Source organism: Aotus nancymaae, unplaced genomic scaffold (genome assembly GCF_030222135.1).
Source record: "Aotus nancymaae isolate 86718 unplaced genomic scaffold, 86718_ANA_hifiasm-v0.15.2.pri h1tg000007l, whole genome shotgun sequence".
Taxonomy (NCBI): domain Eukaryota; kingdom Metazoa; phylum Chordata; class Mammalia; order Primates; family Aotidae; genus Aotus; species Aotus nancymaae.
The window spans coordinates 4118670-4146630 of record NW_026988418.1 but is presented as its reverse complement, the minus strand read 5'-3'; the positions used below and the strand labels follow the sequence as shown (position 1 = coordinate 4146630).

General features: G+C 44.5%; 1 protein-coding gene and 1 pseudogene across 11 annotated transcripts in view; both read right to left on the bottom strand.

Moving 5' to 3' along the window:
- Window positions 1–682: 682 nt before the first annotated feature.
- NFYC (nuclear transcription factor Y subunit gamma) overlaps window positions 683–27961 on the bottom strand; it is a 90177-nt gene continuing 62898 nt past the window's right edge. For 7 of the 11 annotated variants that reach the window (XM_012439079.3, XM_064372226.1, XM_012439074.3 and 4 more), the window contains 8 exons: window positions 26065–26136; window positions 23915–24028; window positions 20083–20178; window positions 15014–15187; window positions 9050–9208; window positions 5601–5708; window positions 2870–2929; window positions 683–1892 (listed from right to left, as the gene is read on the bottom strand). In XM_012439079.3, the coding sequence (XP_012294502.1) occupies window positions 1461–1892; window positions 2870–2929; window positions 5601–5708; window positions 9050–9208; window positions 15014–15187; window positions 20083–20178; window positions 23915–24028; window positions 26065–26136 (1215 nt within the window). In that variant the 3' untranslated portion in view covers window positions 683–1460. The remainder of the gene's footprint in view (window positions 1893–2869; window positions 2930–5600; window positions 5709–9049; window positions 9209–15013; window positions 15188–20082; window positions 20179–23914; window positions 24029–26064; window positions 26137–27961) is intronic. The other 4 variants (XM_021672121.2, XM_012439080.3, XM_021672122.2 and 1 more) reach the window with 4 other exon arrangements.
- On the bottom strand, window positions 9215–14169 carry LOC135273388 (BRISC and BRCA1-A complex member 1-like; annotated as a pseudogene).

Sequence of the window (27961 nt, the reverse complement as noted above, 5' to 3'; positions counted from 1 at the left end):
GCTGAATGCCAGCCTGTGCCAGGCAGGACTGGAAGGATTTACCCCAGGCTTTGTTTGATAGAGCCAGCTTTCTTCATGAGAAAGACCCTCAACCAAGCAGGACACAGCTCAATCTGATACACGGGTGAGAATCTAGTAAGTCCAGCAGGCAGGCATCTCTGAGCAGCAAACAGATTCCGATGAAGTTCACTTTTAAGACTGGCTGAGGTAGGCCAGGCACAGTGGCTCATGCCTGTAATCCCAGTACTTCAGGAGGCTGAGAGGGGAGGATCACTTGAGCCCAGGAGATCAAGACCAGCCAGGGCAATATAGTGAAACCCTGTCTCTACAAATAAAAAATAAAAAAATTAGCTGGGCATGGTGGTAACTGACTATAGTCCCAGCAACTCAGGAGGCTGAGGTGGGAGGACTGCTTGAGCCCAGGAGATTGAGGCTGCAGTGAGCAGTGATCACACCACTGCACTCCAGCCTGGGCAACAGAGCAAGACAAAAAAAAAAAAAAATCGGCTTAGGACCGCAGTTTGAATTAATTAGACACACAGCATGAAGTTCACTTAGCTTTGAACATGCCCTTCTCACAAGGGTGGCCCTCTCTCCCAGATACCCAACCTGAGGGCAAATGAACCTTTCCAAGCAAAGTGGCCCCATGAATGCCCCCAGACACAGAAACCCAGACTCTCAATTATCTAAAATGAGATTTATTGCATTTCATGCAGTTTGAAGTCCATGCAAAGGCGACTAGCACAGTTTTTAATGCATTTAAAAAATAAAGGGGAGGTGGGCAGCAAATGCACGAAGTCCTTAGTCTCCTGGGTCCCTGGGAGAAGAGTGTGGCAATGAACCCACTCATTCTCCATGGGGAATACATCTGTCTCTTAAATGCAAGGAATGTTTCCATGGCTTCTGGATGCAAATACACAGAGCTCTAGGGTAAGAGCAAGGGATGGGGAGAGGACCACTAGCGAAAAAGCAGCTACACATATTCACCTAATTCCATCTGAGGGTAGAACAGAACAACATGGCAAATCTTGGGGGCAGCAGCTGTTCCAAGAGTCAAGAAATACCATACACCCCTGGGAAGATTTGCTCCTAAAAACAAGTGGCGGTAAGAAACCAAAAAAAAAGAAAAAAGGAGAAATATTTCTTCAACCACAGTCTTCAAGAAAATGCCATAAATATGTTATTTAATATTTTAATTTCATAGCATTGGACACATAGCTCAACATATTGAAATACTGATTCCTTGGAGGAAAAAAAATGGAAAAAAAGGAAACAAAAAAGATTGCATCTTTCAGTTGGAGAATCTCGGCCCCCAGGCATGGGGCGTAGTGCACCAGTGTCCTAGCCTGCAGGAGGCGCTGAGGTCGGCCGGGTCCTCTGGGGAGGGAGGCTGTGCCCATCGCCTGGGGCTGTATGGCAAAAATTGTGTTGGGTGTCCTTGGCCTTGCCAGCTTAGGCCCTCAGTCGCCGGTCACCTGGGGGGCCTGCCCGTCGGAGGGCTGGTTGGCTGACTGGATGAACATGGGCTGGGCGAGGTCCTGGCCTGCAGGCATGGTGACTTGCTGGATCTGGTAGAGCTGCTGCGAGGGGTGGAGAGGAGAGAGTGAGGTCACCCCTGGGAGAGGGGCATGCAGCTCCCTATGGGTCTCGAGCTGGTTGGGGGTCCCAGATACCTCAACCACCACCCACTGCAAGGCGTCAGAAGGAGGAGGGGATGTGGAGCTCTGCTGCAGTTGGGAGCAGCAGACACAGGAGGCACCAGCCCGGTGTGAGGGGGGGTGTGTGGTGGGCAGGGAAGAGGTGCAGGGAGTTGAATTTCCTGTGGCTTTCACTTCTCTGGGCTCTGCCTCTCCCGTTAGCTCAGAGACTCGAGCTTGCTGCACGCTGTTCCTCTGTGGCAAACACAAGCAATTCGAACCACTGTACCAGCAGCTTGGAAGTCAGCATTTCCCCATCTCTTGGTAATCCACACTGGCAGGGGCAGTAGGATTACCCCCTCCTCTCCTCCTTTTCTGAGAATATCTGGCTCAGGTAGAAGCTAAACTGAATATGAATTTTCTCCATGGGCCCTGCTAAGGAGGTGGCCTGGTATTAAACACTTACTATAGTCAAGACCCTCCAAGGGTGGAGAAGATACTCACAGCCACTTAGGAGGGTCAGGGCCAACTGACTAGGTTACTCAGGCGCTCCCCCAAAGAAATCAAAGCCAAGACCTCACGGGACCCCTGGTATGTAAGCCTAGCCTGCGGTGCTGGCAGAAGCCAGAGGTGGGTTCTGATGCCAGCTCTTCTCTCTTTTGAGCAGCAGAGGGCATAAGTTTGGGCATGTCATCCTATCATATCCTCAGTGGTCTCTGGGACTATACTGTGAGGGGAAAGCAGAGAGAAAAGGGAAGATTCTCTCCTCGCATGGATTGAAAATTACTGAATTTCGGGCACCCAGAGAGCTCAAGAGGTCACACGTTCCCTGCGTCTCAACAGTCCATGCTATTAAAAAAGCATCATGGGTTAAGGGGGAAAAAAATCTAGTTCTAGAGAGGGAAACAGGAAACTTGCACTCTAGTCCTGGCTCTGCAATGAACAGCTAAGGGAGTGTGGACAAGGCACTTCTCATCTCCAGGGCTCGGTTTACTCATCCGTAAAATGGCAATTGGGGCTACATATCTAAGATTATTTTTAGTTCCCACTAAGTCTATAAAATTAAAGGACAGGTGCCCTGATTTAAATACTGTACTTGTTTTTAACAATTTCTATCCACTGATTGTTAGTAGAGGACAGGAGAGTTGCCCTAACCATCCAAACCCAGATACTACCTGCTACCCTGCCCCCCAGTTCCTTCCCTCTCCCACTGCCCAGGCTGGGTACCCTACCTGTCCATCTGTGAACTGGCTGAACTGCTGCTGTCCTTGCTGGACCTCTGTCTGTGTAATCTGTAAGAATCAAGAGGGCAGAGTTGACATGTCAGCTACAGGGTCTGATCCACCAGCCCACCACCCAGAAGAGGGTCACGAAGATCAAATGAGACAATGCATATAAAGCGCCCAGCAGGTGCTCAATGAGTAGTAAGAAAGCAAAGGCCCCTCCTAATCTCCTAGCACTGATGTGATGGCTACCCCAAGAGTTGGCAGCACAAAGGGACACAGAGAATCCCGAAGCACATAATATATAGTTCCCACACCCATCTCTCTATTGTCTGCCTATTCCCTCAACCACCCACTCATCTCAAGGTCTGAGGCTCAAACAGAAAAAATAGCTCCTAGGTGCTGTGGTTTGGGGCAGAAGTCCTCAGAATCAGTCTTTCAGCCAGTGAAGGCGGAGTGCAAAGTGTTAGACAAAACGGTGAGTGGTCTCTTTCATTCTCGGAAGGTGGGCTCCAAACCAAACCCGTATCACCCAGATCATCTGACTGGAATATGAAACACCCTGGCGAGCAAGTGGCCTTGGCCCCAGCAGTCCTCATGGCAAACCTATGAAGTACTTTTTCCGAGAGAGGCACTGCGCAGCCCTCTGGGCCAAAGGAGGGGAGGAGGAAGGGGGAGGGACGGGGAGTGGAACAAAGACAACATTTATCACATGTACTTAAAATCTTACATGTAGACTGTAAATGGATTTTAGATAAATTTACTGACATGTAGGTGCATGTATAATGACGACTGCTGGGAGCTTGGTAAACTGCTGGTAAACTAGAAAGAAGACTGCGGTGTGCACGCACATGTTTCTATGGAACATCTGACCTGCAGTGTCCTCTGTGTACCATTTCCTGGAATCATCACAGCCAGTCTGCAAGGCAAGGACTGTCCTCTGAAATGTCCTCACCACTGCCAAAAACAAGCCCTGCAAGCCTACCCATGAGGCTACGAGGAACAAGAAAGGGAACAGGTAGAGAAGGCTTCATGATTATTTTTTACTATTGTTCCTTCTTATTTTGGGTCCCTTTCCTTCAAACAGCCTAGAAGCTGCGTGAGGGCACAACCCCACACAAAGTAAGTATTCCAGAAATGTCTGCAGAATAAACAAGTGAGCCTGAGACAAATGGAAAATACTCCTCATAGGTAAGAAGGTTAACTGCTCTGAGGACAGCAGGACTGCCATTCATATTAGCTGAGGTGTCATTTACCTTTAAATTTTATTTACATATTATTAATTTGGCTTCATTCAACAAACATTTACTGAGGGCCTACCAAGTACTAGGTTGTCACAATTACAACCTGTTTTATGGGGATTTTCACTGCCCTCAGCCACCTCTTTCTTGCTTCTCCCCATCCTCTCCCATTTTTTGGCTTTAGTTCTGTTCCCCAAACTGACTTTTTTCTTTTTTCTTTTATTTTAGAGACGGAGTTTCACTCTGTCGCCTAGGCTGGAGAGCAGTGGCACTATCTCGGCTCACTGCAACCTCCACCTCCTGGGTTCAAGTGATTCTTGTGCCTCAGCCTCCTGAATAGTTGGGATTACAGGTATGTACCACAATGTCCACATAATTTTTGTATTTTTAGTAGAGACGGGGTTTCACCATGTTGGCCAGGCTGGTCTCAAACTCCCAACCTCAAGTGATCCACTTGCCTTGGCCTCCCAAAGTGCTGGGATTACAGGCGTAAGCTACCGCGCTCATTCCCAAACTGACTTCTGAGAAACCAAGAAACTTCCTTCTCATTTCCTCCCACTCCCATGCCATTATGTTTTTTGGATCCCAGGGAGGAATCTTACAAGGTTAAAAAGAGGGGCTGGGGGAAGGGTGTGAGTATCAGTTATGAAAAAGCCAAGTCCTTAGGTAAGCCAGGGAGTGGGCACAGAAAGAGCCCTTAATGATCCCAGAGACTATATGGAACTCAGAAGCCTTGCTTTTGGCTCATTCCTCAGATTTTCCCAAATGAGATCTTCAGAGACCTGCTCTACAAACTCAGCTCTGTCACCACTGTCAATAGATACATCACCAGAAATGCAACTGGGCCAGACGGGTCCAGCTCTTAAACGATCGCTGCTTTTTTTGGGTCTGAGACAAAAGAATCCATTAACAATGCCTCCCCTTAACCAGCAGCCCCCGCATCTTGTGTAAATGATGCCCACATCCCTCAATACCCCCAAGCCCAGGGAGGCAGCCCCCTCACCATCTGTGACTCATAGCCATCAATATTGTAGGGCACAAGAGGAGAGGAGAGGGGCAATTTTTCTGGTTAGGGATGCAAGAGGACGTGGAAATAAAACCTAAGCAAGCTTTTCAAAGGGCACAGAAGGTGCTAGAACACAACAGCCACTTGGGTTTAAAGATAGAAACTCAGCCTGACAATCAGGCAGTCTGTCAAACATTTCCCGGGTCTAATGGGTGTGCACACCTATAAGGTTTCTTTCAGGCACCTTCGAGGCTCCCCATGACTTGCATTTCTCTGCCCCTTGAGAACAAGATGGTAAGAGAAAACCCTTTGAATCTGATCTTCCAATTACCACCCATGCCTCTTAGGGTGCAGAAGAGATATGGAGGATGTGGGGGCAGTGCCTCTGGCTGAAGGATGAGGTGACAAGAGAGCTGTGTGCTCAGTGCTCCTTTCCAGTCAGAAGCCATCTGTGCTGGTCTCCAACACAAGCCTGTGTCTCTGGGGCACATACCTGTTGAGCATTGGTGGCAAGTGTCTGGATTTGTCCCTGCACAACTTGGGTGCCTGACACAGGCTGGGCTAAGCGAATATACTGCAACTGGCCGGCGTTCAACTGCACCTAGGGCAGGGGCAGAGACAAAGACACCATAAGACACTGAGTATAATCTCAAACATGCAAACTTTCTATGACCAGAGATGGTGATTGCCCCCTACCCCTTAAGCCCTCCAAAGAAGCCTGCCCTGAACAAAGTCCCCTTTAAACAGAGGTCAACAAGCAAAACCAGAGTATCCACATCCCACAAGTCACACAACACAGCAGAGAGTACGTTCCCTGAACAGACTTCAGAAAAAACTCCCAAAAGATCCTGTCACAAAGGTGAGAACAGCATGGCTGTATGCTCATTATTTGCTAGTTCTTAGCTACGTGATCACAGTTTATCTTAGGAATTTATCTGTCTGACATCGTAAGAATGCCTGTACGTTAAGTGCGGGCCTCTTTCCCTCCCATCTCCCACAATTCCCAATATTGTAAAGAGATCAAGCATCCGCTAGGAGCCCAAAGCAGACAGCCATCGTTCCGCGCCACAGCCCTCGCACTGCCCTGCCCCATGCTGCACATCTTGGAGGCAACAGCTGGCCTGCTTAACCATCTCTGTCCCCAGGAGCCAGGCCGGATGGGGGTCTGTGGGACTTTTAGGATCCTTGGTGATCAGCACAAGCTTCTGGCCAAACACCTCCCAAGGGGAAGTAGAATCAATAAACCTTTCACAGAAAACCCCACCATGGGAAACCAAAGCTACAAAAGTGCCCTTAGAGTCTCTCATGCTTACGATTAAATCTCAGATAATACAATAATACCACATGCTGCATTTAATTGTGTGCTAAAAGCCTTAACTCAGGCTCTTAACGCTCCAGTGTACCATGAAAGTATTAGTGCTTTGAGCTGGGGATGAGAAGAGGAGCAAGGCAGTTACCACGTGACAGAACTGTAGCTCAGCAAAGATAATGGTCAGCAGAGGAGGACTGCAGACATTCACGCCCTTGATTTAGAGGAAATGAAAGGGATTCGGGGAGCATGGATACCTAGGTCTTTCTATCTGGGGGCTCAAGAAACCACCTGCCCTGGCTGCCCAGCCTACCCCTGTTTCAAGGGGGAGCTTCTTGCGGCTAACAGGCAAGTGTTGCCTCTGCTCTGGAGCAAATTTCCCTCTGGCCTTCAAGAACTAACTTCACTACAGGACTCTTCCTTCCATGAGGAAAATGCTAACGGATGAAGCTTCACTCCTGCATGTGGTGTTCAATCAAAATGCTTCTCTGAGACTTCCAGCCTCACAGAATTTGAACTACCAAGAAAAAACTACCTCTGAAGTTCATGGTAGACCATTCCAGAATTGCTCACTTGAGGCAAGACTCAGGGACACACAATCTAAACCCATTAAAAATCTGGTTCAAAGGAGACAGGGCAAGAGTATTATGACCTGCAGTCATTTCTTTCCTGAGAATATGCCAAGAGAAGCTGCTGGGAGGCTGTGGTGCCAACCCTAAATTCCCCACCTAAATCCTATAATGCAGCTTCCTGGCAACAATGTTAAGTTGCTTGTGGGGAGGAAGGCAGCTGGGCGGAGGCTTGGGAAACCTCATCTACAGAGACTGATGGTGGCTAGTCCCAGAAGTCCCCAGAACTCCAGTCAGGGATCACAAGGTGAAAGACTAAAGCCTTGTCCCAGGAGTGAGAGAAGGTATACTGACAGCCACAGGATGTAAAATTTTCTAGCTGGGAATAGCTCTTTGCAGAAACCCAAATGTGATTGAAAAGTTGTGAGCCAAATGGTTCTAAGCAGCTCTTCAACAAAAGCAAGACGCTTTCTTTTAGGCTTAGGTTAAGACATTTGGTGATGATCCGTCCCTCGTTCCTCTATGGCAGGCCAGGTTTGGGGATCCTCATAGCTTTTTTACATTGATTACTGAGAAAATAAGCTCTGGATTTTTGAAAGGGAAATAAAGATTCCTTCCTAAAGCTCATCTGTTGGGAACATTCCAATTAGCTGCCTAAAGAGTCTGGAAATGAAGACTCCTACAGAAGGTGCCTGAACCAGTGAAGATGAAATAGTGACTTCTGCCACAAATCTTCTGGGCTAACGCTCCGTGCCCCAGAGGGTTAAAGTATCTGCCAGGTGGAACTCTTCTCTGCTTAAATGAACTTGTGGTGGTGCCTTTACTTGCAAAAATGAGAACCATTCAACAGTGATCTTGGGGTTGGGGACTGAAACAATGAAGCAAGGCAGAGCCCAGTCACCTGCAATCTATGGGTATTGAGCACACGTGAGAGAGGTGGAGAAAGAGACATACACACTCCACTTTCCTAAGCTTTCTCTTGGTCTATTACTATGTTAACTTCAGATGAAGAACAATTCCTAAACTGATCTAAGGATGCTTTTAGAGTTTTCACAGAGGAAGTGGTTAACCAAGTCTATGTGAGTTTCTATACCTGCCTACATTTCATTTACGACAGAAAGGGCAAAGGGTAGGAAACAGAAGAACGGCTCTGTTCCACTCACTTTCCAGTTTTGGGGGTAAAATGACCAATGTACAGACTGCAAGTGTTAAGACAAAGACATATTTTACAAAAGAAGGAGTACAAGTGAAAAAGCCAACAAATCTAAGAAATGAAATCCCTCAAGGCACACAGGAAGCAGCAGTCCACAGTAAAGGAATGGATAAGTTATATGAAAGCCAAAAATACACTTTGCTGCAGGCTCCACAGGGAACTGACTCATGAATATGCAACAAGTGTATTTATGGCCTTTCCTATACACCTCCCTCTTATCCTCTGCTAATCAAAAGACAGGACTGCCTCACAGGGCCTTTGGGCCTTAGCATGGGCAGTGGTTACAATGATTTCCTGTGTAGGTGGAAAGAGAGAAAACTGAGGAGCTGACCCATTGTGGTGAACCTGAACCTGCATTAAAGGAAAGCAGGGAACAAACACAGTGAAGCAAGTTGTGGTCAGGAACACTGGGTATATAGGTTAAAAACAAAACACACACACACACACATATATATATAAAAGTACGTGGGCCCGGCATGGTGGCTCATGCCTGTAATCACAGCACTTTGGGAGGCCGAGGCTAGCGGATCACCTGAGGTCAGGAGTTTCAGACCAGCCTGGCCAAGACTGAAACTCCGTCTCTACTACAAACAGAAAAACTAGCCAGGCGTGGTGGCATGCGCCTGTAATCCCAGCTAGTAGGAAGCTGAGGCAGGAGAATCGCTTGAACCTGGAAGGCAGAGGTCGCAGTGAACTGAGATCAAATCACTGCACTTCAGCCTGGGTGACAGAGCAAGTCCCGTCTCAAAAAACAAAAACAAAAACCAGTATTGTGCATGTGTTTAAATATATATAGCTTTAAGTATTTCCTTCTACAAAGTCGTGAAGACAGACCTCAGGGCAGGACTCACCGGGATCTGCTGGATCTCTCCTGTGTTAGTGATGATCTGCTGCATCACCTGCATGGTCTGTCCAGTGCCACTCTGGGCCTGCTGGGCTTGACCCTGAGGCTGAGCCTGGACAATCTGCACCTGCTGACCTTCTCCAACCTGCATTGTCACAGGCGTGGTCTGAAAGGAAGAGTTATGAGAATGCTGCGTGAGTTCAGGCTCAGAGCCTACAGGATTACCAAGAGGTTAATAACGAGCAATTTGCCAGGAGCAAACCCTCTCCATGAATGCCTAAACTCATCTCAATATTAGTAATACTCAACCTATAGAGTCCTTTGGATTTAAGAGCATTGCTAAAGTTACTCTCCAAAATGAAAGGAAAGCCAAAAATATTTTTAGACCCATAGTACACAATATTTGCACAGGTCCCAAACATAAATCTCTATGCCCCAAATGCTGCAACTTTTTCACAGCCCTGTTAGTGATGATAAGTCACATACAATACAGAAAAAATTAAAAGCAATCATGACAATTTACTTCAGAAATAGCCAAAGTCAAGTCTGGGGCAGGTGAATTTGGAGGATATCATTAAATGGAAAGAATTAGTATGAATTTATTTAGTTCAGGATCATATGCTCTTTCTTAGGTATATAAGACATTGAGAGGAAAATAAAGCACAGGAGTGCATCTCCAAGGCTGGTCCTAGTGCACACTGGCTCTCACCCCATTCAAGCTGCAGAGCAATTCCTGCCCACACCAACCAGATGGCTGCTCTGGACGACAGTATGCCTTCCCACAGGAGAGCAACCACTGCTAACTCACTGGACATTGTTAAGACACAGACTCTTACCTAAGTCAACCTCAAATTAATAGAATTTAAGAAAGCAAGAACTCTAACTTTCTAAAAATAGCACTCTCGGATTTAAGAAATTTCTGCCCAATGTATGACTTAGCAGATTCTGTTTCTCTCACACACACTCAGTGGCTGTAGTCCTATGAAATGTACTCTTTTAAGAGACGTTAAAGACACAAGCTGCCAAAAGGGTCAATCATTCTTTCAAATCTCAAAATGTTAGTACTAGTTGTGACTTTTAGAGGTTGCCTAGATAAGTGAGCGTATCTGGCTCATCTGGTGATGGTAGTGATGGAGTGGGGGTGGTGGAGCATTTTGAACTACACCTGTACACCCAATCCCTGACTTGAATTCCGTCACTATCTCTCCCCACTCTGAATTAATCACCTCGGTAAAAAGACTATGGAAGTCTCAATGAAACAAACTTCAACTGATGTTGCTATTCTGATGTTCTTAATTCTGACTGCTTAGATTACTGAAAATTACAAGTATGCATCCAGAGTTACAAGGGAAGGGGATGGATGTGTTCTGTGAACAACAGGTGAGATTCAAGGAATTACTAAGGAAATATTACTATAAACTGGAGGAGGGCAGGAAAGAAAGACGGCCGGGTGTTCTAAAAGCACATGCAGTGGGCTAGGCCAACAGAAAACATCTCTTCCATTCTTGTACCACAATTTTCAACTCAGCCTATTCCCAAAACTCCAGAAATGAGTTTCCAATTTATGACAGAAAACACAGGATTCATTTTACCAAAATATTCATTCTTTCCGACTGTTTAATACATACGTATTCTGTCCTACAAAGGATATCTGCACTCAACTTGAAATAGCCGTCACTATTGGTCCAGGGAGGTGTGACACAGCACAAGGCCACCCTGAAGCAGCAGGATGGTGAAAGAACAGCCAGGAAATGCTGGGAACGACCAACTTCACCATCCTCACAAGCCTTATCAGTTCCAAGCTGAGCAGGTCTGGGTTGGCAGACAAGAGGATAGATGAAATTCTTGCTGACTAAAAAGAAATGCATGCTGCCAACTCATCACTGTACTATATCAACCCAATTTTCCCAAGAGGATTTCCAAGGTATTTCTAAATCATTTCAGGAAAATGAGGGCTTGTGTTAGCATGGCAGCTGTCAAATCATGTATGGTGTGCCCTGCTGTCAGGGCACAACAGCCATGAGCTTCTTAGGATGATCAGCCAACCAGAGCCCGCCCTTGGCAGACTCCCTCTAAGTTCACTCTGTAAAGGGATACAGCCTTTGGCAGGTAAAGCTCTCACCACTGCAGAGGCACAAGCATTAGCCAAAGAAGGTCCCTTAGGCATCATGGTGTAGTCGAGGCCTTGAGGCAGTGACTGAGCAGCCATTATCTTTGATCCACTCCTGCCTAGCACAATGTCTGGCATAGAACAGGCATTAATTTTTTGTTATATGGATAAGTAAATGAGCAAGGAATAAATCCTAAAATCATAATTATTATGTTTTTTTTTTTTTGATGGAGTTTCACTCTTGTTGCCCAGGCTGGAGTGCAATGGCACAATCTTGGCTCACCACAACCTCAGCCTTCCAGGTTCAAGTAGTTCTCCTGCCTCATCCTTTTAAGTAGCTGGGATTATAGGTATGTACCACCACACCCAGCCAATTTTGTACTTTTTAATAGAGACAAGCTTTCTCCATGTGGGTCAGGCTGGTCTCGAACTCCCAACCTCAGGTGATCCACCTGCCTCGGCCTCCCAAAGTGCTGGGATTGCAGACATGAGACACTGCGCCTGGCCCTCATGATTACTTATTTTTAGTTTTTTGTTTTTTTTTTTTTGTTATTGTTAATGAGTCTCAATTTTTATTTTGATGACAAAAATCACAAGGAAGGACAAAAATTATCCATGACAAACTAGGAGTGGGAATGGGCTGGGAAACATGGAAGATGGGCACCCAGAGTTCCTAGAATCCCTCCTGGAATCCTAAGTTTCCCTCCCAGGACCCTGCAAAGTACCCTAGGTGCCTCCTGGGACCCTTGCAGGTCCCAAGGAACCCAGTTTAAGAACCAAGGCTTTAGGCCAAGAGCTTCCTTGCACAAGAAGGTGCAGATGTACAGGGATGGTTCAGACAGTGGCCTCAATCTCAGTGGCCTCATCCTCCTCCTCCAGCAGGATGTAGGAAGCATGGCTCTGGCAGGGCCACTGCAGGGGTGAGCCAACAGTTTTGCCATGCAGTCCAGGTTGCCCGTAAAGGCAAACATGTCCTTCTAGCTCATCTCCTCCTCCTTTTCCTCGGTGCCATTGTGGATGTAAACAACATCAAAGAAGAAATATGGGCACTGGAACATTTTCTTCATGGGCTCCATCAAGGAGAACTGGGGCTGGCTGGGCGGATGGCTGCAGACAAGGATGGTGCAGACCACGTATGGCAGGGGAATCATCTGCACGTTCTCTGTGACTGGAAGCTCAGCTTTCTGCTGGATCAGGCTGAAAAGTCCTTCTAGATTGAAGGTTGAACAGGAAACCAGATCATAGAGGCATGTCTCCAGATCATAGAGGTGGCTGCAGAACTCGTGGGGGTTGGAGGTCAGGCCGGATAGCCAGGCCGTGGTGTTGTTCACCACCACTAACGCAAACTTGTGGCTTTTGTTGATCTTGTGTTTTGTCCGCACGAACATCTCGATCATCTGGGAGATGTTGAGGGCATTGGTTTTGGAGCCATTGAATGACTCCAGCTTTAGCAGTGACATTTCCTCTGACAGGTCCAGGCAGATAATCAAATTCTCTGGACGGCTGACCCTTGGTGTTCGAATTTGGGCCTCAAGGCCTGGTGGGGGCACCTACCAGGACTTAGGGCCAGCTCCTGAAGTGTTGGGACTCCCATCATCAGCATTGGCAGCCTCACTCCTCACTGTGGCTGCCCACGTTGGCCGGTCCTCAGCCCCTTCAGGATCGGAGCAAGTGTTCCTCTTTCCTCCTCCTCTTCAGTGGGACTGCTGGGCTCTGCCACTTCCATAGCTCTGTATAGTGTAGCCTGAGCCTCCCTCCAAATCAACCGCCAGCTCTCTAGGAAGCTACCATCTTTTCAGCCAGAAGTTGTGAGTCACACTTAATTTTAATTCTTTGTGTGTTTATTTGTTTTTGAGACAAGGTCTTGCCATGTTGCACAGGCTGGTCTCGAACTCCTAGGCTCACATGACCCTCCTGCTTTGGCCTCCCACAGTGCTGGGATTACAGGTGTGAGCCACCGCACCTGGCCAAATCATAATTATTTAAATATACCTCCCAACTGGGCATGGTGGCTCATGCTTTCATCCCACCACTGTGGGAGGCCAAGGTGGGAGGATGGCTTGAGGCCAGGAGTTTGAGACCAGCCTGTGAAACATGAGACCCTATCACGACAAAAAATTTAAAAATTAGCCAGGTGTGTGGCACATGCCTGAAGTCCCAGTTCCTCGGGAGGCTGAGACAAGAGGATTGCTTGAGCCCAGTAGTTTGAAGCTGCAGCGAGCTACGATTGTGCTACTACACTCCAACCTGGGTGACCAAGTGAGAACCTATTTTTAAAAAAAATCAGTGAATAAATCAATTAATCTAACTCTACCCCATTTTTTTAATTCTAGGCAAATCCAGCTCCTTATTAGAATACACAAGGTTGTCCAGGATGTGTTCACTACCTGTCTTTTCAAACTTGCTTAGATGGTGCCCTATGCCGACTACTTTCCCACAACTCCCTGTACTGTTCCTCACCTCTAAGCTTTTGCTGTGCTGTGCCCTCTACTGGCAATACTATCCTTTCCCGCTTTCTTTCATTAACTTCCACTGTTCCCTAACACTCATTTTATTCTCTTTAGGAACATTATCTGACCACCTCCTTCACGTCCTTCTTAGATTCTCATTCCCTCTCCTATTTCTTTTTTTTTGAGACAGGATCTTGTTCTGCCACCTTGACTGGACTGCAGTGGAACAATCACAGCTCACTGCAGCTTGACTTCCTTGGCTCAAGCAATCCTCCCACCTCAGCCTCTTAAATAGCTGGGACCACAAGTACATGCCACCATGCCTGGCTAATGTTTTGAATCTTCTGTAGAGACCGGGTCTCACCATGTTGCCCAGGTTGGTCTTGAACACATGGGCTCAAGCAATCCTCCTGCCTCGGCCTCCTGAAGTGCTGTAATTACAGACATGAGCCACTACACCCCCACCACCATCTTTTTTTTTTTTTAAATTAAAAGTCTTGCTGTGCTGCCCAGGCTGAAGTGCAGTGGCATGATCCTACCTCACTGTAACCTCAAACTTCTGGGTTCCTCCCACTTTGGCCTCCCAAAGTGTTGGGATTACAGGTGTGAGCCACTGCACCAAGCCAAGGTACTCCTTTTGATGTGCTCCTATAACACCCTGTCCACATTCCCATGTGGTGGTACAACCTTTAAGTATTTGCATCCACAACTAAATTGCGAATTTTTTGAAAATAAGGACTATTTTATTCATGCCTGTATCCCCAATACACAGTGCAGGACTTCCCTCACAGAGGACGCTCAGTGTTGGATGAATTAATAATGATTGACAGAGAATGTGGATTCAGAGCTCATAGTACAGAGTTCTCTGCAGCCTCTCATGATCCCCAACAAACATGAATGCTACTGCTCTCAGCAATACTACTGGGGAGAGAAAGAGTCCTCTGATTACTATCGTAAAAAGAGCAGGTCACTTGACACAAACATGGGACAGAGAAATGATGGGGAGGAGTATGCAACCTGGCAATGACACCTAATCTCTCCCTTTAAGGGCACAAATTCCACTTCTGACATAGTAGGCATGGAGTTCATTTTAGTACCACTACAGAGATCCCACCACTCTTCATAAGGCATTACAGACATGTTTGCCTTCTAAAATTTCTAAGCTAATAGGGATCCTGGAGAACATACTGTCCACTGCTTTCCTCATTTGAACTTTGAGAAAAACAGAATTCAGAGAGATTAGGGTGACATCCCACCCCAGCAACTGAATCTGGGGAAAAGTTCCAGTTTCCAGACTTTAAATGCAGTGCTCTATAATGATCTGACTGCCTCTGCCCTCATCAAACTCTGCCCATCCAAAAACCTAAGGGGCACTGTCTTGCTGGATGGGCATCCTGAGCAGCTCACAGACCTGGCCCTGCTGAGGCTGTGCAATGATGATCTGCCCAGGTTGGATGGTGGTCGTGGAGCTGGTGGTCTGCTGGCCTTGCTGCTGCCCCTGGACTTGGACGGCGGTGGGCTGCTGAGCCAGCGTGAAATAGTACTGGACTGGCTCGGCAGGAGTTACAGACTGGCGCACCTCCTCCTGTTGGGTGGAAAGAGAGACAGGTAAGAGGAAAAGAACAGACTCAGCAGCCGCCACAGTGAATTTCCACTCTTCCCCCAAACAGGCTATGTGCAGTTGCCTGCTGAATGCTGAGCTCTCCACATCTGAAGCCAAAGGAAAGTGGAATTCGAAGAGACCAGTTATGCTAAATCAAACTAAAAATAACAGATCCTATAGGCTTCACAAAACATCCAGCCAATTTTTGAAGTATGAAATAATCACCCATTGCATGATAAGTTGCAAACGGGCAAATAATTACCATTAACTAAAAAACTGCGCACCAGCAGTGCTTGTCAGTAAATGCTGTCAAGGCCTGTGATCTGAGAACAGTGCTAATTGTTAAGTGTTGGGAAGATGCTACCCAAACATCATGCCTCTAAGGCCTGGTCCCAATCTCCCAAACAGGCAGCGTTCTTCTCATTTTAGCCCCACCACTTCAAGAGGCACTGGGCGGAAATTTCAGAATCAGATTTCAGGATCGAGAGCACTGGTAGGCAAGTACCCAGCTTTTCACAGCTTGTTGAAAGCTTTGTGGTCACTGAGGGCATGTCTATCCAGCTCACATCTGGTTCTGGTTGTACTTAGCCACAGAAGCGCAACCCAGGGGGCCTGATGGACAGCTCTCCGCTGGGGTACTGCCTTGGCTGATTAGGGAGGTCGCATTCTGTCCGATCTGCAGAGTGGAGACTGTTTCTTCTTCAGCTGATGTTTTCCATGGCAGAAGGAGTAAACAACCCTCTCCCAGCCACCTTGAGCTCACAGCTGAGAGTGTAGGATGTTTACACACACTACAGCATGGTTACAGCCCACAGGGTCCAGGGTTGGGCAGCCCCTGACCACTGACACAGAACGACGTCTGATCCGGAGTGACCTGTGACACATGGTGCCCCTGCCTGGGACAACAAAAACAATAAAAACACAGAACCACTTGGGCTGTCTGAGTAAAAATATTAGCTAAATTTACTCACATCCTTATTCAGTGAAAAGTTTGCCATGTTCCAGAAAAGAGGAAGACACTTCTTCAACGTACACAGACCCTGTGGACTGCCTCAAACTCCCCAAAGTAGCATTTACAAAGCTAGTATTGACCCCATCCCCACTACGTTAGGTGCCCTGAACTGTGCTTCCACAGTACTGTCCTATAGTATAATTTTTGCACTTGCATGTCAAATTAACTATCTGTTCTGCTAAAATGTAATCACCATGAGGGCAAAGCCTAGCTCTCTTGCTCCCTGCTATCCCCCGCATTCCCAGGTAGGCACTCAATAAGTGCTTGCTGAATGATAAATGGACTTATTTAGACAGGCAGACAGTTAGAGGCAGGAAAATACTTCTCTGAATCCAAGTTGGTGGTATGACAAATTCTCTTGAACGCAACAGCTGTTACCAATAGAAAAAAGTCATCTCTAAACTCTCTTTTGGTACCTCTAGGACTCTGTGGCCATAGGGTATGGGAGCAGGTGGTGTCCCTGTGGAACAGGGCTGGGTATTCTTTGTTTGCCTGATGACTGGGAGCCAGGACACTAAAACGAGGACCACCAATATCTAGCCCTAAGAAACATGAGTCTCTGCATGATCTGGTTACTTGACAGCCATTTACCTAGCTTAGGGAGATAATTGTAACATTTTGGGTTTCTAAGCAAGTCCTTAAACATGAACTGACTTTCTAGGTTAATATATTCTGTGCTTCAGACCCAAACAGTTTTAACCCTCAATATGATTATGCTGAGGCAGAAGGAAAAGGAGATTCCCTTTCATTTTCATCTACGTCTCAATTTCCATGAAGACTTAAAAATGGCAACGTCAACTCCATTTCAACCCCAACTTCTCATCATTATAAATAAAATGTCAGCCTGGAAACGAGGTCTTGGCTGTGGCAAGGCTAAAATACTGATACCCTTTTCAGCCAAGAAACAGAGGCCACCTGCTCTTTGCAAAGCTGTTGAAGTAGGTTCAAGGTACTTATGTTCAAGGTACTTAAGATCTCCCTTCTTATTTTACAAAAAACACAAATCACTGAAATCCAGACCTAATTTGGAAAAGCTCTTGGGTAATGAGAGGGTATACAGGACTAAGAGCCCCAGAACCAGCTGTATAGGACGCTAGACAGCAGGGAGACAGCTGCATTTTCTAGCCCTGACCTGTGATTGTTTAGTCTCTAGTTATCCCCAACTACAGATGATCTAGTAATCAAAAATGACCTTTTGTCAGACAAAAAGCAAAACCTTTAAAAACCCCTTCCAGAAGCCAAAATACCTCTTGCCAAAAGCTGTGACAGCAGGTAAAGAGCTCCTCCTATGCTGCTTACCATATCCTCTCAAATCGTTTATGAACTAGACAGTATCTAGGACTCTTGTGAGTATCAAGTGGAGGCACCTAGGTTTGTGTTGTTAGGACAAGGCACAACTGTTCTCAAATCGCTGGAATGGAAGAAGGCATATCTAAGGCTCTGCTGCATTAAGAAGACTCATTCGGCCAATGGAGGTCAAGCTAGCAAGAAAATGATTATGCTTTGTTTAAAGAAATGGGTGAAAAGATAATGACATTTCAATGGGCAGGAACTTTCAACTCATAGCTTTAGTGGGGCGGAAGTCAGGCCTCAACTACCTCCTACTTTGAAATAGTCTTTACTTGCTTCCCTGAAGAACAAGCAAAACTCCCAAGCATCTTTGAGAAGTCAAGGGCCTTAGATTCACAATTCAGTATTTCTGGCTAGTTCCTTTTCCCAGCAGTGGGAAGTTGGCCCAAGTGGTAGAACAATCCTTTAGTGACTGCATCAATCCAGAATGGGGCACTTGCTCAACTTTAGCAGAGGCCTCCCCAACTAGAGGACTGACTCTTGGAATCTTTCCAGAAGCTGAGACTGACAAACAGTGCCAGAGAAGAGCAGCATCACATCCTAGGGCCATCTCTACAGTGTTGTGCAGCCAGCCCTGACTGGAAAAAAGTACATTTGCTTTAGTGGCAAGAGTGAACTGCTGTTTCCTTCAGAAAGGGTGGGTTTTGGAGAGTAGGCGTTTTAAAGGACTTTAAGAAGTGCCAGCCAATTTGGAGCTTGGGAAAACTTTGTGTCTACAGAGGATTAAAAATGCTATCTTAGAATTCCAAGCCAGCTTTCAGCAATCTCAACCTTTCAAAGGCCAGGCAGCAGCTGTCCCGAATATGATGCCAATCAATGGCTTGAACACCTACAAAGAACTAAATCCAAGCAACAAGAAGCTGTTTCAGCTAGACATACACACTTTAAAAGCAGATGGATCATAGCACTTTGAGTCTGGCTAAGATGTAATAAGGATCTGTGTGACACCCCGAGAGAGCCAGAAGCACTGAGAAATTTGGAGGAACTGGCAGGATGTGACCCTTCTCTCCAGCCAGTGTATTCAGCAGGCAGCCCATAGAAAACAAGGAGTTAGCACAATGAGAGTGAGCAACGCCTGATTTCATCACGGAGCTCACCATCTTGTTTGGAAGGGGGCTTCTGATAGACACAAGGAGATAACAATTTCAACAAGGAAAGCAGGTGTAATACTCTTTGTTCTGAAGGAAGAGAAATGGCCTGAGTTCTTGTGGTTGTGACTTCTGAGAGAGGAGGGAAGGACCTCAAGAGGAGAAATTGAACCTGTGGGCACAAACCTGCAATGTTTCAAAGCCGATGCGCAGCTGGGGACGACCGTGGCAGCCTGCCGCTGTAAACATCCGACTGAAAGCTCCTCTGAACACCTTACAGCTTCCAGTCAAGGATGTTTACAGTAGCAAAGACTGCCCAAAAAGAACGGAGATGCAGTGAGGCACACCCTACTCTAGTAAGGAGGTGACAGGGGGCTTGCTAATCCAAAGGCCCCCATGCAGGGTCAGAATTATAAATGTTCATTAAGATGCCCACTTCTAGACTTTCTCTGACTGGTTATTAATGCAGGCCGGCATGGGGAGAATGGTTGTCACTGAATGACTATTTCTAAGGATAATATATTATGAAATAACTCATTAAAAATACTTAATGTTTTATATAACAAAGAAAGCAGAACAAGGCATAGCTTTGCTCCTGTGAGATTCTGCCACTATTTCCCAGTGTTTCTACTACACCTAGTGAATCATGCAATCTGCATGCCTAAAACAATGAGCTCTACAGGACAGAGATCTATTACAATCACAATTAGGAGCTACATGCACCTAAGGTGTTGAAAAAACAGCTAGTGTGATCTTTGGAGAGGGGCAGACAGAAGAGAGGGGAAGGCAGACATTCACATTCTTGTGATTGATGGGAAAACAGCTCAAGTGGTGGTTCTCAAATCTGGTTGCACATTAAAAGCATCCAGGGAGTTTTAAAAGGTACTCATGCCTGGGCTCCATCATGAGATTCTGATTCAGCTGATGTGGGGTAGAGCCTGGGTACTGATAGTTTTAAAACCCCAACAGGTGATTCTAGTGTGCAGTCAGGGCACTACATAAAGATACAAAGAACCACAATACAGAGGAAGAGAAAACATAGTCCATTCACTCCAAATACCACTGTGCACACAGAGAAGCTGTTTCTTAAAAATCTAAAGTCTATAACTTTCTGGGAATATTCTCCCATCCCAGATGAAGAGCTCTGATAGACTTCCTAAGATATCTTGAAATGAGCTTCACTTTACCATTTGTAACTAAAGTCTTTCATTTTCATTTTGTCTATTTTCATTTAAATACCACTTCAGAGGCACTGAGTTAAAAGTATCCAGAAATGAGTAACAGAAGGAGATGTTAAGAATGAATCTGGACTAGAGACAAAGAGCAAAAGGAACAGCAAATGACTTGTGCTGAGAGGAAAAGGCACGTATCTGACACCAGTATGCAAAGCGCTCTTCAGCAGTAACAGTAATGCGTGCACAGCTCACCTGACGCTTTGGAGGTTTCAGTTCATCTCTTGGAACAATATCGATGAGAAAATCAAACTGATCAAATTTTGTAATTGCCATGGCGATATCATTTCTCTGTAACAAAGAAAAGTGGAGTGAAAAATTAGCCTGGGGAGAAAACTAGTTCACTTGGCTTTATACCCTCCAAATAAGGTAAGATGACTTTTAAGCCAAACTAAACACCCATGGCCAGTTCTATAGCTGAAATAAGCACAGCCAAACTTGTATACTTTAAATGATCAGACTTGGTTGACAACCATCAGCAAAAAAAAGATACATGTAACACACACTCTAAAATGGGATATCTGAGCCTCCAACCACTGCTACTCCTGCGATTTTCAAATTATCATCCTCCAGTACAAACCTAGTAATCTCAATTAGTAGGGTTCTGGTCATTCTGTGGGTTAGCAAGTTAGGTTTATAACCTTTTTAAGGCCCTAAATAATCCCTTTGCTTCACAAGTAGTTACAATCTATTTTAGATTTCTTAGGTCAAATCTTAATTCAATAACTTTCTGCAACATTTTCAAGTCACTGGATCTATATACACTAAGTTCTCATAAGCTATGGTTTTTATTTGGGAATTCAAAACTGCAATGCTTAAACCATATCACTGCAATTTTGAACTCCCAAATAACAACCATAAGTTGTGAGAATTTTGATATTCATAGCTTCTGCTATGAACAGTGGCAGGAGAGGTGAGAGAACACAGGAGTCAGATGGCTAATGATACTGAAACCAAGACCTGCTCTAATGGGGTTTTCTCCCAAGTGTGATACTTCCTTTCTTTGAATAATTAAAAGATTTTTACTAAAATCCAACATATTATGTATAGTTAAGATTTGTGTACTTTACTGAAGATTTTAAAGCCAAAGGAAAAAATATATATATATGAAAAAACACTGAACTCTAGTGAATGATACGCATGTTAAAGTATTTAGGGGAAGCCAGGTGCGGTGATTCATGCCTGTAATCCCAGCACTTTGGGAGGCCGAGGTGAGCAGATTATGAGGTCAAGAGATCAAGACCATCCTGGTTAACATGGTGAAACCCTGTCTCTACTAAAAAAAAATACAAAAATCAGCTGGGCGTGGTGGCACGCACCTGTAGTCCCAGCTACTCGGGAGACTGACGCAGGAGAAATGCTTGAACCCAGGAGGCGGAGGTTGCAGTGAACCAAGACTGCGCCACTGCACTCCAGCCTGGCGCCTGGCGACAGCACAAGACTCTGTCTCAAAAAAAAAACAAAAAGTATTTAGGGGAAAGTAAACTTTACAATGCACTGAAAAACAGATGACTTGAAGGATGGATAGAGGGACAGACAGATACAGGAATAAAGTAAGCATAGTAAAATGTTTATGGTAGAATCTAGGTTGTAAGTATGCAGGTATTCACTGTAAACTTTGCTTATGTTTGAAATTTTTCATAATAAAATGCTGGGGAAAATGTCAACACACTAACAGAAATCCTTAGCAAACTCTATACACCACACATTAAAAGGGACTCATCAGACAAAACAGGAGGGGATGGAAATTTTCTGTTTTTTCCTTCCCATGTATCTGTGATGGCCTCAAGCCACTGAAATGCAAAACTCTAGTCTATCCTTCGTGCCAACCACCAGCTTGAAGATAAACTCTCTCAACTGAAGCAGGGCACATCTTAAGACTGCCAGGATTCATTTAAGATGACTACAACAGTGTCACATTTTTGATGTCACCTACTCAATCGATCTAAATGGCTCAAATGATGGAATAAAGGGGGGAAAAGAAAAATAACAAACACCTCCAACATATAATTAAATGTTCTAGTATGTTTTGGAAACATAAATATACTTAAATTGGCCTTCCCAAAATTTTTATTTTGCTTTTTAAATTCCCTGAGGCAGGAGGATCACTTGAGCCAGGAGTTTTGAGACCAGCCCTGGGCAAACAGTAAGGCCTCCTCATCTCTACAAAAAAAAAAAAAATTTTTTTTTAAAGCCAGATGCGGTGGCACACACCTGTGGTTCTAGCTACTTGGGAGGCAGAGGCGGGAGGATCACTTGAGCCCATGAGGTTGAGGCTGCAGTGAGCTGTGATTGCGCCACTGCACTCCAGCCTGGGCCATGGAGCGAGACCCTGTCTCAAAAAAAAAAAAAGAAATATAGAAAGTTCCTTCTAGCCCTTTCAATATCCTTCCCCACACTCCCCTATATATGGGCAACCACAACTCTGATTTCTACCATCACCACAGGTGGTAATAATGCATTGTATCATGCACTATGTAATTTTTTCCCTCTGGTTCCTTTTGTTAACATAGTACCTTTGAGATTTATCCATGTTGTATGGAGCAATATTTGTTTCTTTTTACTGTTGAGCAGGAATCCATTTCATTAATACCTCAAAATTTGTTTGTATATTCCTATATTGATGGATACTTGAGTTGCTTATAGTTTGGGGGTAGTATAAATAAGGTTAAGAGCATTATTATTTAAGAATGGCCACGGTTCTTCTGGGTACAAACCTAGGAGTGAAATGGCTGGGTTATAGAGTAGGGATATGTTTATTAGAAAGTGCAAAATAGTTTTTCAAAGTGACTTTACCATTTTACATTCTGACCAGCAATATATGAGTTTCAGACACTCCACTTCCTCACCAACTGTGGTATTGTCAGTCTTTTTTATATTAGGTATTCTAGTGGGTGTAAACCAGTATCTCGTTGTGGTTTTAATTTGTATTTCCCTGATGACTAAGGATGTTGCACATCTTCTCATGGGTTTATTGGGCATTTGTTTATCTTCTTTTCTGAAGGTCTGTCCAGGTGTTTTGCCTATTTTATTTTCTAATCTGAACTGATCTTGAAGGGAGCTTTAACTGGCTCTCTCTAGATCCACAGACTAACTTCAAGGCAGCATAAATTTCTTCAACATGCATATCATTTACTGAAATTCAGTATTTTTTGCCTTTTTTTGCTTTAAAACTTTCATATAGTAACGTACACAAATCCTAACTTTATGCTCCATTGACAAGCTGTACTAAAATGCAGGCTTCCCACAGATAAGGATTTTTGTCTGTTTTGTGTATCATTAATCCCCAGAGCCTAGAAAAGTGCCTGGCACATTGTGGGTGTTCAGTAAGTATTTTTAGAATAAATGAATAAACACATGCATTTTCTACTTTGTAGATAAAGAGAGACGAAGAGAAGACAATTTACTTTCTTGGCTTTGTTGTTAAAATACTGCCACTATTTTGTACCTGTTACACCCTTCTTCTTGTATCTGGGAAACTTTTCCTCTAGGAGCTAGGGCTTGGCTATTGAGTGAGAGTTTCCGGAACCAAGGGCTCTGCATACAATATGAATGTTGATTTCCTTGGTTAAAATTAAAATTAAAAAAAAAAAAAAGAAGAAAAAGAAAAAGATTTCCTCAGGAAGGCAACACAAGGAACAAAAAGCCTAATGAAGCTAGTGAGACTGCTGATACTTCCTGGAATTGTCCTTTCCTGGAATCTCTTAAGGCTCCCAACCAGCAACTGTTTACATCTGGAAACAGGTAAATACTCTAACACTTGAGCATCTGTTTACAGTGAGGGGTCACCAACAGAAAGGAGTTCAGTCACTAAGCTGTGAAAATCAGGTCAGAATTAAATTTTTGGTGGAGAAACACAATCATCATGACTGGAAGGTATGTCTGCCTCCCAACAGTGGAGATGCCAATTACATGTCCGACTGATAGAGGGCTAAAGAAGAACAATAATTTTGGTCCAAAGCCACACAGGAGAACAGGCAAAGGCAGCTGCTTACCCCAGTTTTCCCATCTAAGTCTGCAATAATACCTGTAGGGTCCGGCGCTTGTTATCCTCTGTGTGAATCCAGGCTCGAAGAGTCAACTCTGTGATAAAAATCTGGGCTGCCTTGGCAAAGAGTACAGGGGCTTCTGCACTGATCATCTGTAACAGACACAGGCCCTCCCCGTCAATCACCAGTAAGTCATTCAAACCAGTCAGTTTGTCTCTTGCCTCATTGCCTGGCATGACACTATGGGGCAAGGGTCAAAAAATGAGGTGGTATGCTCCAGAGCCCAATGTAAAATAAATCCATGAGTAGGAACAAAGCAGGCAACAAGGGAGCAAGGAGAAAGAATACTTATTAGCACCTACCATGTGCCAAACCTTGTGCAAGGTGCTTTCTTACCCTTACAATAGCCTTTCAAAGAAACCAGGGTTTAAGAACGATGAAGTGATTTTCCCATAGCCATAAAGTCAGTAGGGTTTAGGTTCTAATCTGAGGAGAAACAATATGGGGAAGGAGAATAAGCTTGAAAGCCAATGGACTTGGGTAAAATTGCAGGCTCCCCATCCTTTTGGGCTTTGTTTTGTACATACTGAAAAAGAGGATAACCTTCCAGTTTCATTGTGGGAATCAAATGAGATAATACATGACCCAGCACAGGGCCTGGCACATAGTAAGTGCTCAAGCATATAAACCTCCTTGATATGTCTGACTTCAAAGTTGAAGCTCTTGGTCAAACAAGGTTCTCAACCTTTGGGGAGGTAGTCTGTGCAGGCTACAGCCACAGAAAGGGCTCTGGAGTTAAAGCAGCAGTAGATAAGAAATAAGATCTTGGTCCTATCACTCTGGGTGAGTCACTTAACCTCTTTGTGTCTATTTCCATTGTCTGTAAAATGGAACTGATAATTCTTATTATATCAAATCTCACAGGGCTACTATAAGGAAGAAAGGAGCTAATAAAAGGGAAAATTACTATCAATTGTTAGTTTTCTGTGCAAATACAAAAGACTATTAATTTTGAGTGGTAAAGAGACAGAGTTGCTCTTTCTCTGAGATCTTTAATGGAGATGGACTCCTAGGAATACAGAAATGGCCAAGCCCAAGCATACCCTCTCACAAGTACTACTCATGTAAAATAAACTCACAGATCAAAAGGTTAAGGTAGACACATTATCAAAAATTTCTTAAGAGTTTAGATCAACAAAATATACATTGTAAGATGCTAAGATGATGATACTGTCCTGTTGATTTGATGATACATGTATATATTACACTGTGAAAGGAACTGTGAAATACCAGCTTGGCCTGGTGGTTCATGCCTAATCCTAGCACTTTGGGAGGCTGAGGCTGGAGGACTGCTTGAGCCCAGGAGTTTGTGACTAGCCTGGGCAACATAGTGAAATCCTGTCCCCCACTCCAAAATATATTAAAAATTAGCCAGACATGATGGCACATCTGTAGTCCCAGCTCCTTGGGAGGCTGAGGTGGGAGGATCATTTGGGCCTGGGAGGTAAAGGCTACAGTGAGCCATGATTGTGCCACTGCCCTCCAGCCTGGATGACAGAGTAAGACCCTGTCTCAAAAAGAAATAAAAGGCCAGGCATGGTGGCTCACGTCTGTAATCCCAGCACTTTCGGAGGCCAAGGCCAGCGGATCACCTGAGGTCGGGAGTTTGAGACCAGCCTGGCCAAAATGGTGAAACCCCATCGCTACTAAAAATACAAAAATTAGTTGGATGTGGCAGCAGGTGCCTGTAATCCCAGCTACCCGGGAGGCTGAGGCATGAGAATTACTTGAACCTGGAAGGCAGAGGTTTCAGTGAGCCAAGATTGCACCACCGCACTCCAGCCTGGGTGATAGAGTAAAACACTCCAAAAAAAAAAGAGCTGGGAGGGATCAACTGTTTCAAAACAAAAACAAAAACAAAAACAAACAAAAAAAACCCCCCACAACAATTATTTTTTTCAACATCTAAAACCAGGATATCCTTAATTTTCAGGATGACCCATATAGCAACCAAAACTGTTCAATTTTGGCTCACTTAACAATTTTAAACAGGAACCAAATAACAAACCAACAGACAGTAATTTTTTTGTGTTTTTGTTTAATTAAACTTTGAGCTCTAGAGAAATGAGCAATAACCTACCCATCACATAGCTTCAATAAGAAATAATAAAAATGAATGTGAATTCACCTTCACATCTTCATCCAGTTTCATAATCTTCTTAATACGAGCCAGTGGGAGTTCCTGCACTCGGAAATCTTTCTGAAATGAACAAGAGGTGCATAAATGGTGGGGACAATCAACAATGTGGCATGGCAGGCAGTAGGAAACACTCTGGCTTAGTCCCTCCTGTCAGGAAGTATATTGGGAGAGGAAGTACGGATGAAATGAAGAAAATACAAGCGTCAGATGAAAATTCTTCTTTACTTAAGCCATGCAGGTCTTCCAACAATTAATGGGCTTCAGACAAAAGTGAGGATGGCCTCTAACAGTACCCTCATAAACAGTAGCCCCAAGCAATATGGTTGTTTTGTTTTGTTTGTGTCAGCACAACGTAGAGAGACATTATGAGTGCCTTCTCTTTTTTCCAAGTAAGTTTACCAGTCTGCAATATGCAGATTAAAATGAGACTTCTGTCTCAGGGGTATTCCTCTAAACTGCCAGTTCTTTCTTCCATTCAGTGACCAGTCTGTAACAGCAATGCCAGGGGCACCTGACCACAGTGACCCACAGTTCTTTACAGCTGATAGTGGCCATTTCTGACGTTTGGACTAACCTGACAACAGAAACTGGGGAAGAGAGCTTCTTTCTCATCACAGCAGCAATGGCTTTGTCTCCAAAATTTGTTTCAAGTGGGGGCAGAAGAGCATAGAAAAAGGATGAGGCTGAATTTATCAGCTGCCTTTTAGGAACAGCTGTGCTATTTTTTTTTCTTAACAAACAGGCATGTAAAGAAAAGGGATCTGGGAGACAAAATAAAAAAACAACAAAAAACAGGCCTGGAGTGGGGAAGGACCATATAACTTCATTCTGGATAGAATTTAGCAAAGGGCTTTTTTGACCAGCACTACTCAATAATTTGCAATTTAAGCCCTTTTTGGCTTTATTTTGAAACTACTGGTATTTAAATGCATGCATTGCGTTTAAATGCAATTCTAGGAAAAAAATCAATTTTGAGTTTCAGAGCTGCAATGAAGAGAAAGGTGCAAAGGCAGATATTAGCTAAAATCAGCAAAATCTCTACTGGGACTAGGTGTCAGATGATTGATTCTATAAGTGGTCTGAAATGTGACTCACTAAACCCAATATGCTCACCTGGGAATCTGCATCCTCACATTATGGAAGGAGTAGCTATTATTTGAGATTTGATGTAATTAACAAGCATCAGTGAACTTTCTTTTGCAAGACCAACAGAAAATCTCAAATATATGTCAAAAAAGGTATTTTGAAAAAACATCAACAGTCTTCCCAGAATCTATTTTATGATTGCAGAAAGAAGAGAATGTATTGGGATAAAATGTACACCAAGACATCTAATTTTCCCACACAAACCCAACAGGCTGCTTGGCTACCACTCTGCTCTATAAACTTCAAACACCAATTTTTCATCTTTTCCTTTTCCAAATTAGGTATCAACATTTTCCATGAAGCCTCTACTAAAACTAACCCTGGAGTAACAGAGACTTAGAAGTTCAGTTTGTTAAAATTTCAACAAAAGGAGACAATAAGGCACATTCATTCTATTCTTTTTTCTCCCCTTTGCTCTTTCACTTACTGATTCAAGCAACTCAACTAACAGTAAATGTATGGTACCTACTTCTGCGCAAAAATTACACATGTATGCTGGGCACGGTGGCTTACACCTGTAATCCCAGCACTCTGGAAGGCTGAGTGGGAGAATCGCTTGAGGCCAGGAGTTCAAGACCAGCCTGGTCAACAAAGTGAGACCCCATCACTATTAAACAAAATAAAACAAAAAAAGGAAATAAAGAAAAGATACACATCTACTCCTACCTTTGAAGAGCTTATGGTTTGTCAGAGACAGTCACATGAAAACATTATAGTCCCCTATCTAATACTGGAGGGG